General features: G+C 62.0%; 1 protein-coding gene across 1 annotated transcript; it reads right to left on the minus strand.

Moving 5' to 3' along the window:
* Positions 1-5,823: 5,823 nt before the first annotated feature.
* POU4F3 (POU class 4 homeobox 3) lies at positions 5,824-7,101 on the minus strand. The gene is made up of 2 exons (XM_076350505.1): positions 6,982-7,101; positions 5,824-6,693 (listed from the first exon to the last, which is right to left on the minus strand). Exons 1-2 carry the CDS (start codon positions 7,099-7,101, stop codon positions 5,824-5,826), a joined length of 990 nt encoding a protein of 329 aa, XP_076206620.1.
* Positions 7,102-9,881: the final 2,780 nt, after the last annotated feature.

Raw genomic sequence — 9,881 nt, forward strand, 5'->3', positions numbered from 1 at the left:
GGTCATCTTCCATGCAGCCTGTTCCATTTTGACAGCACGCTATGGCCAGGAGTCCCTGCTCTGACCCCGGCACTGGTCTTCCCAATCCACGCGCAGTGAAAACAAGTGTCAGGGACCGAGCCGACTCTGACCACCCACAAACTCCACTGCCTGAGAGGGGGATGCGGGGGTTCAGCAGTTTTGACACCACCTCTACTTTACACTCTGCATTTAGGAGCTTCATTTTCACCAGGCAGGTTGACGACATTTAGCGTATGTCAGTACTATTTCACAATAGCTGATCTAGATTTGTATAACGTTATTGTACATTTTTAATTCTCTTTGGATTTAAAAGCAGTCAAAGTGTTTCATTTTCTGCTGTGTATTGTTTTATTCCTCCATATAAAATTATATTGAAAATGTTGTGACATGTATCTCCATACAGAATTCTAAATTTGCTTAAAGAAACAAAGTCTAAACCATGTGTTGATGATGGAATAAATTTGTATCTAACACTTCCAGGCAAACTGCAAAGCACAACTGCTGTCATTAAAGACAAATTCGCTTAATTGCTTTAAAACTCTCTGTTCTGAAAATAACTAGCAAAGCTGTACAACTGGAATGAATTCCTTCTGCTTTGTATTGGTGTAAAGCGGCATTTTCTTTTGAGTCAGCGAGTCTCCACAGAGCTCCTGTCTCTGCTGTGAATGCCCACCTAAAGCCTACGGCCACGTGCGCTTAGCATCCCCAGGCTGGTCCAGTTGAACCGGTGGGTGATGGAGCGGACAGTCCTGTCTCTGTGCTGGGCTGAGTGCTGGGCTTGTTTGGGTGGTGACGGGCCAGCAGTGGTACGGGCTGCTGGGGACCACCAGGCTGCCCAGCCAGAGCCCCCTTCTCAGGGTCCCCTGCTCACCCTGGAAGCCCTGCTTCAAGGTGGGTGATTTTCCTGCAGCTGCTCCGACCGCTCCTCCCTCTCTGAGCTGGGCTTGGCTGGGCTGGGCTGGGCTGAGCCAGGCTTGGCTAGGCTGGGCTGGGCAGCCCGGGATGCTGGGACTCCTGGTCCTCTGGCCCCAGCGCTGTGGTGGTACCTCACCCTGAAGTCCCAGATCTCTCGAGCGCAGATGGCGATCCTCACTCCAGCCATGTGGACCACAGCCCCATGGGGGCCTGGAGCAAAGGCTGGGCTCTCAGCACAGATCAGCTCCAGCAGAAACTGCTTTCCTAAGAAACATTTTTTATCCCAAACTGGACATGTCTCGCAGGAAGGGAGAACGTCCTCCTTCCAAATTCGGGAGAAGTGAAACCTTGCGGCGGGGGTGGGGGAAGTGTGGAGGAAAAAAAGACTGGAAGTTAGGATTTTTGCAGCTGAAAATCACCAGTTTTCTCTGGGAAATAAACACAGCCCCAGCTCCAGCTTGTGCTCCGCTCGCCAGCGGCTGCCTCCTTTGACCAGCCCCTAGTGCCACCCCGAGTGCATGTGAGCTGCTCTGCGCCCTGGTTTGCAGGAGCAGCCGGGAGCCGGGACCCTCAGCGGGGCCCTGCAGCTCCCACGGGACGCAGGTGGCCGAACCCTGCCCCAATGGGCGGACACACACACACACACACACGCACGCACGCACGCTCCTGCCAGGCCGTCAACCGTTCACATCTGCACCACGGCAGCAGGCTGCTGCCTCGCCCCCACACGCCCCAACCCTCCCCCCCCAGCCCCAAACCCACCAGTGCTGGGTGTCCCCACATGCCCTGTCCCAAGGCCCTCGCCTGCCTCTTCCCCCTCCCCTCCCACACGTGCTTTTGTACGTCTGGGGGCTTCCCCCCACCCCCGCAGCTCCCGTGATATCAGATGTTCTTCTATTGATTTCCTCCCTGCATTTGTTTTTGTTATTCATTATTAATGGGATCATTTTTCCATCCTTCGTGCATGAAGGCAAATTTTGTGTAAAAATCAATTGAGTGAGCACCGCCAATGGCTTGTCTGGTTTTCTGTGCTTTCATCTCTTGTGTGCAGTTCCCAGGAGACAGAGAGCAGGATATTAAGGAACAAGCATGGAATGGGGAAAAAAATAATAAAACAATTGTTAGTGGTTCAGAAACCATAGACAGGGATTTGCCTGCTGAACCTTTGTCTCATACACATGGGCTTTACTCGGCATTTCCCTGCCCATCTCCCAGTTCAGCAGGTTTCACTTTTCCCTTTACCTGGGCTGTCACTAAAAGGGAATTCGGTTTCTCAGCAAGTTTGGCCTGCATTTTTTATTTTACCGGTGAGAGGTGGGTTTGCGTGTGTGTGTGGGTGTGAGGAATTAAGTGTCCCAGGGTAGGTCCCACAGACCTGCTGACCAGGACGAGGAGCCTCAGCCCTCCAAGAAAACTGAGAGTCCTGATCCTCACGCACCTGGAGAGATCAGCAGGGCACGAGGGAGCGGCGGTTTGTGTTTTGGTGGCAGCTCCTCACAAAACCCATACCCTGAGAGGGTGAGGGTGGCCCTGGAGCAGCCCCTGCCCGGCCTGACCGCAGCCAGCAGAGCCAGGGCTGGCACTGGCCTCTGTTGAGGGTCCTGAGCACAGCAGGGAGCCAGGCCCCGGGCTGAGCTGAAAGGCGGCCCCTGGCCCAGGTGTGCGGGGATGGATGGAGGCCAGGCAGGATGGAGGCCAGGCAGGCTGCGGGCGAGGGGCTGCACTCCCCTGCCGGGCTTCTCCCGGTGACACTTCTCACTGGATTTGTTCGGCAGCACGCGGTTTCCCATAAAGCCTTTTAACAGCACAATGGGTACCAAAAAGTGAGCGGCACCTCGTGCACGTAATGCATTTGTCTGTATCCCAGGGCACAGAATCCCAAGATCATAATACAGATCTTACTGTTTAAGAGCAGCAGCCAGCAAAACTATCTTTGCAGTTCCCAATTGCAGCCAAAACAGCCTGTGCTTTGGCTTTGCGGGGAGGTGGGGAGGGGGGGCAGAGAAGCTGGAGGTGATCACACTTGTGGCAGCGGAGAGAAGGTGAGACTGGAGAAGAGCGCTGCACACCCGGGCCTGACTGCTGCCAGCCAGGGGACCCGCTGAGCACGGACTCCTTCTGCCTTCCTCCCACCACCCCTTGGCGTTGCCTTCTGGCTTTAGGGCACTACCTGTTAGACCAAGGAGAAAAATGTAGGCTGCTTCTTTGTGCCTCCTCAGCAATAAATACCGGTTCTGAACTATTCCTACTGAAGTCGAAAGAACTTAATCCCCAGCTCCGAGAAGATCAGATGAGTTTTCCTGTATCACAGTGTATTTATCTGGCAGCAGAGCTTTGGGAGCCAAACCCGGGGGAAGACTAAGGCACCAACAACGATTAAAACAGCACGTACCTGACGTCCACAGTGAAATCCCAAATGAAGTGATCGGGTCCTGTACATGATAACTGGGCAGAGCAAGGCACAAACCTGCACATGCAGAGTGAAAAGAAACCCGGAATTTGCCTAGAGTGAAATCTGGGCAAAGAGAGCCTCTGCAGTGCCAACTCCATGCAGGGAGGAACCGGGAATAAAGGAGGACGAACAAGAAGGACCAGGCGATTCAGATCTCACTGGTCAGAGTATTTGAGGGAGAGAAGGAGCACACAGGAGCTCATTTCTGGGACCGTCGTGGGAGGTTTGAGAAAGTTGTTTTACATCTTTAAGACATTTTCTGGACCTAGCCAAAGGGGACAACTGCAAAATGGTCACAAAAACATAGCAGATCTAGGCAAAACCAGAACAGCCACAACACGTAAAACTGCAGTGACACCTCTGCCATCGTAAGAACAAGCATGGTCCGATTTCCCTTTCAGAAGTGAACAGGCAAGAAGCTACGGCCACCAGAGCGGTGAGGCTCTCTTAGTAAACACTGGTGAGCAGAAACACGGGCTAAGCGAGGCTCAGGCTAGGTTAAGTGAGGCTCAAGCTAGGTTTAACGCAAACCGGGGAGGATAACGACCCCGTCCGAGGCCAGCTTTAGGACGCTTAAGTTACTTCTGCTCCACGCTGGAAAATTCTGTTATTCTGTTCCACGCAAAGGGCTTGTGAAACGGCGTGAGTTCGCGGTGCCCTGCCCTGGGTGTCCGGCTGGATCTCTCCTTCCCACCCGAGGGTGCTGCCTCTCGCCCGGCGACGGGGCCCTCGGACGGTCCTGCCAGCGAGCCGAGGGGGGGGGGGCGCGTCCCGGCGCTCCGGGGCGGCCGAGCGAGCGGCCCCGCGCCGGGCGCGGCCCCTCCGCCGGGCACCACCGGACCCGAGCCCCGCTCCCGCCCCCGCCCCCGCCCCGTCCAGCCGCAGCCCTGCCGTGCCGGGACGGACGCGCCCGCTCGCCCGGCGGCCGCCGGGGCCGGTCCCCGGCCCGAGCCGGGGCCGGGCGCAGGAGCGCGGAGCGGCCGCCCGGGGCCGCGCCCGGCCGGGCCGAGCGGGAGCGGCCGCGACCCCCGGGGGAGGCGGCGGGGGACGCTCCCAGCCACGCACGGGGAGGAGGGAAGAGAAAAAACCGCCTCTTACCTGGCTGGTTTGTGTAAAAACACCCGCCCAAAGCCCCCGCGCCCGGCGGCACCGGCAGCCGAGCCGCGGAGAGCATCTGCCGAAGCCCGAGCGGGCAGCGGGGAAAGGATGCCGCCTGCGTTGCCTTCTGCCCCTTTTATACTACGGTAGGCGATTAATATTGCATCGCCCTTATTTTAAATTTTCAGAACCCGCAATATAATGTAATGGCATAAGGGCATTTATTATTAAAGGACCTTTGATTGGGGAAAAATCATTGGGGCTCATTGGAAAAACGGAGGAAGGGAGCGTTCTGGCTTCCCGGCGACCTGCAATTAAACGGCTGAATTTGTAAGGTCCTTCCCTAATGGGGGAGGAGGGCGAGACCCGCTTCTAAGGCTTGATGTTTGTCACTCACTGAAATGCTCAAGTGAAATATTCAGAGGAGGCTCGCGCTTCGATCATTAATTTTTAATCGTTAAGGTGCTTCTGGGAATCGTAAATAAAAGCCTTTTCCCCTTTTAAACAGCATTAGAAATGAACCCGCGATAGGTTTTCTTGGGGGGGGGGGGGGTGTTCCGTTTCCACCCGACGGGGGGGACGCGCCCCGGCGCGCAGCGGGGCCCGCGGGGGGGGGGGCGGCGGTGTCAGCCCCCGCGGCGGTCCGCGGGCGCGGAGCGGGGCCGGGGCCGCGGCGCCGATGGCACCCCGGGGGCCCGGCGGGGCGAAGCCTCGTCCCGTTTCCCGGGGGGGACGCCCCGCCGAAAGCTTTTCGTTGGTTTTGCGCTCGCGAATGTTTTCTTCGGCGTTGCCGGCGCTGCCGGCGCGGGGCGGCGAGGAAAGACACGTCCCTTCGGGTTGAAAAATAAAGCTTTATTCCGGGGGTGGGGGGTGGGGGGGGCCGCGCTCGCTCGGGGCTCTGCGCGGCGGGACGGGGCGGGGGGGGGGGGCGACGGACCGACGGAGCGGAGCGGGACCGAGCCCGGCCCGGCCCGGGGGCGGCCGGCGGCTCTGCCCGGGGCGCGCTCCCAGAGCGGCTCTTCCCGTCGCGGAACGGAGTCCGGTAAACGGCGGAAGCCCCGCGGCCCCGCGCCCCGGCCCGGCCCCGCCGCCTGCCGCCGCGCTCGGCTCCGGTCCCGGGGCGGGCGGGCTGGCGCCGCGGGCGGCGGGGCCGGGATGCCTCGGCGGGGCGGCGGGGCTCGGGGCCGTCCCGCCCCGGGGGTCCGGCAGGGCCGCCCCGGGAGCTCGGCGAGGCCGCGTCGCCGGGGCGGTCGAGGCCGGGGCCGGGACCGGGGCCGGGGCCGGGGCCGGGGCCGGGGCCGGGGCCTGTGCGGTGGGTCCGGCGGGGGCGGGCGCCGTCAGTGCACCGCCGAGTACTTCATGCGCTTCTGCTTCTGGCGCTGGTTGCAGAACCAGACGCGCACCACGTTCTTCTTGAGGTCCAGCTTCTCGGCGATGGCGGCGATCTTCTCGGAGGAGGGCCGCGGCTGCAGCGCGAAGTAGGCCTCCAGCGACCGCTTCTCGGGCGCGGCGATCGAGGTCCGCTTGCGCTTGCGCTCGGCGCCGGCCAGCAGCTCGGGGCCGGCGGCGCGGTCGCGGTGCGCGGCCTCGGCGCCCTCCAGCCAGGCCTGCAGCACCGGCCGCAGCGCCGTCATGTTGTTGTGCGACAGCGTCAGCGACTCGAAGCGGCAGATCGTGCTCTGGCTGAGCGAGCCCACGCCCGGCAGCTTCAGCGCCGCCAGCGCCGCCCCCACGTCGGCCTGGGTCACCCCCAGCCGGACGCGCCGCTGCTTGAAGCGCTCGGCGAAGGCCTCCAGCTCCCGCGGGTCCGACTCCGCCTCGGGCGCGGCGGGCGGCGGCGCCGGGCCCCCCGGGGGGCCCACGCCCACGGCCAGGGGGCCCGCGGCGGCCAGCGGGTGCGGCGGCAGCGGCGCGGGCAGGGCGGGGGGCTCGGCCAGCCCGCCGACGGCCAGCGAGGGCGAGAGGTGCTCCAGCAGGTCGCCGCCGTCCAGCGCCGGGTGCGGGAGCGGGTGCGGGTGGGCGGCGAGCGCGGCGGGGTGCGGGAGGGCGGCGGCGGCGCAGGGGACGCCGCTCATGGCGTGGTAGGTGGCGTCCGGCTTGAAGGGGGGGTGGTGGCCCTTGGCGTGGGGGACGATGTCGACGGCCGCCAGAGCCTCCGCGCGGGCCAGCAGGCTCTCATCGAAGCTCCCGAATATATTGCCCTGCAGCTGCGAGCAAGAACGCGCATGGTGGAGTCAGTGGGGAATACTGTCATCTCCGGATGAAAAAACCTGCCCCGGCACCGCGATTCCTCCTCGGAGCTCAGGTCATAAAAATTAATACGAAGGCAGCAGCCCTGCTCGCGCAGACGTGTGGATCAGAGGCGGGAGCGGGAGCGGGAGAGGGGGGAGAGAGGTTCCGAGACACGCGATTGTTCTGGCGACATGAAAAAAACATTAAGCCGGTGCCTGTCAGAAAATGTGCCTTACAGCGGTAATTACGCTTCATCTACATACCTGCGGGGCCGGGAGGCAAACTCTGCGCATTGCCTCCGCGCTGGAGTGCAGGCTGGAGAACTTGGGCTCCTGGAGGGCGGCGTGCATGGCGAACGGCTGCTTGGCGTTCATGGCCATCATCTTTGCGCACCTCGCAGGTAGGCAGCCCCTGGCATCGGCTCAGGGTTGTCTCTCTGGCTCGCCACTGCCCGAGTGAGCGATGTTCGATGGCAGAGCTTCCCCCGCTCGCCCCCCTCCCCCCCCCCCCCAACTCGTCTTACACGCTGCCTGCCAGGAGCGGGCCCGCGCACGCGTGCTGCGCCGCGGGGAGCCGGGGGCAGCGCGGGCGGCACACGGGCAGCAGGACGCCCCGGCCCCCCCCCGGCTCCCCGGCCCCCGCGCCGCCCTGCGGCACCCCGCTCGGGGCGGCGGGACGCGCCGTCGGGGCCGGCCCGCTGCCGGCGCGGGGCCGGGGCCGGGGCCGGGGGCGACTCGCAGCCGCGGGCCGGGTCGGGCCGGGCGCCGCCTCGCCGGGTCCCCGGGCAGCCCCGGCTGCGCTCCCCGCTCGAATCCTGCCCTTCCCTCGGCCAGCGAGGAGCCTCCGGGGGACGCAAAGCGGCAGGTCCCGATGGGAGGGGACGGGAGGAGGGGGGCATCTCTCCGTGGGTAAAGCCCACGGGCTGAAGTTTGGACCGTCCTTGCCCAGGGACCTGCTGCCGGGGCGTCTGCTGTGGCTGCGCCCCGCCGCTGCTGGCACCGGCCGCTTGCCCGTCACCAAAGATCTCCCCCGCAGCCCCCCGCAGAACGGCTCCTCTGCCCCCAAGCCCGGGGACTGATGCCGCTCATTCGGACGCCGGAGGGATAAACCAAACAAGGCACAGCGCATCAAAGGGAAAACGTCTTTGTGGTTCCTGCATGACTAATAGAAACCCTACAGCGCTGCGTTAATGTAACGACGCGGTGCCACAGCCAGCTGGGGAGGCAGGCAGTGCTCCAGCTCCGCCCGGGGTGCCGCCGAATCAAGCACCCAGCGATCACGAGCTTGGATTTAAACTGTCCAGCACCCGTCCTCTGGCACCCAGTCCCTTCAGATGCCCACATCAATTGTCACTCGGGGATCCTCCTTGAGGAAAACTCAACTGACGGCAGCGCCCGTCAGCGCTGCGGGGTTACTGGGGGACTGCGGGCAGGACTGCCGTTCAAACTCGGTGCAAGGAAGTATTTCCACCGAGGAGTTTGTTTTCATAGGAAATTGTGAGAAATCTATCTGTCTGGCTAGAGTATGGGGCTTCTTAAATGTCTTCAGAGCAGCTTCCAATTCCAGAGAGGCTCTAAGGTCCCTGACCGGAGCCGCAGCTTCGGGCGCGGAGGTGGATCAGGGTAATACCAGTGCTGCCCTTCCCTCGGCGGCTGAAATTACTCTGCAACCACACACAGACACACAGACACAGACACTCTCTTCCCACCACCCCCTTCATAAATCCTCTAAAATATATTGTCAAGTACAGGAGGGTAAAGTAAACTGAGAGATGCTGGGTGAGTTAAGCCCTGTAAGCTGGCCGGTGAACCAGAGCTGTGCCACGGTCACATACGTACTGCGGGCTGGAAACATCTGATCCTTGGCTCGGTGTGAGAAAACACAAACAACGACCCCCCCTCCCCCGGGAAAGACGGTCCTGAAGTTGGCATGATTCTACTATTGAGCTGTCGTTTTGTTTTTGCGTTCTCCAAATCTTCACGCATCTGCAGACACTACTAGACTTTGATGGTCCAGGGACGTAAGTGCTTTGCAAGTGTGAAACCTGAATTTCTTAAACAAAATTAAAACCTACTCTTAGATTTAAAGTTTCCAAGAGTTTTAGGAGCCTTAGTAAAACCAGATCAAGAGCCGGAGGAGTTGCTGTCTTGGTTTCCTGCCAGATGTATTGACTTTGGTGTGATGGCCAGAGAAGAGGCACTGCTTCTGTGGTGAAATGCCTGTCATTCAAGACACACGCACACACCAAAGATGCTTGCAGCATCTTGCCTCTGTATCTCAAAGCGGGTGAAAATGCGGGCCAAACGACAAGAAGTAACCTATTTTATAATTCCCTCCAAAAAGAAAGCTTCACAGTCTGCTACGCATGTTTAGAGAGCTGTTCTCTCCCCGAAAGATGCAGGAGCGTCGGTTGAGAGGGTGCGACAAGGCGCTGGGAAACGCTGCGGAGGGCAGTAGGTGTTTACGGGAGCCGCAGCTCGTGCCGCGAGCGGGGTCCCTCCGCCCGGGCCCTGCGCGGCGGAGGGGGGGCGGCCGGCTGCCAGCCCGGCTAAGCAGGTAGCGGGGTTTAGGGGCGGGTTTACCCGCCGGTCCCGCACCGCAGCGCCGAGCGGGCGCTCCCCGCCGGGAGCCTTCCCCTTGCACCCCGGCCCGGCCCGGCGCGAAAGGCAGGGCGGCTGCCGGCAGCGCGGCCGGGCTGAGGCGCGGCGCTCCCCGTCCCCGGGCGGCGCTGGGCGGGACGGGGGCCCGGGGGCGGCGGAGCGGAGCGGGGCCGGGCCGGAGCGGGGCCGGGCGGGCGGTGCCGGGGGCTCCGAGCCGCCAGCACCGCGGACAGCGGCCGCCGGCCGGGCGCGCAAGGGCGGGGGCGCGGGGCCGCGTCCGCTCCGCACCCGCGGCCGCCCCGCACCGGCGCTGCCCGCCCGAGGTGCCCGCCCGGGGCTGGAGAGGCGCGGAGGAGCGAGCTGGCCAAGCGGCTTCCTCCCGCTGGGGCGGGGGGAACCGGCGCGTTGTCGCAAAGCTCCATGCCCTGATTTATGATAAAACATTTAAAGGAAATCATTTATATTTCAGTGGGCCTAAATAGCTGCATGAAAGTTTTATCTAAAGTGGCACCATATTTATAGGCAGTCCTGCTATGTTGGAAGTAATTAATAGAGGGGTAAGT

The sequence above is a fragment of the Aptenodytes patagonicus genome, chromosome 12 (assembly GCF_965638725.1).
Source record: "Aptenodytes patagonicus chromosome 12, bAptPat1.pri.cur, whole genome shotgun sequence".
In the NCBI taxonomy this organism is placed as follows: Eukaryota; Metazoa; Chordata; class Aves; order Sphenisciformes; family Spheniscidae; genus Aptenodytes; species Aptenodytes patagonicus.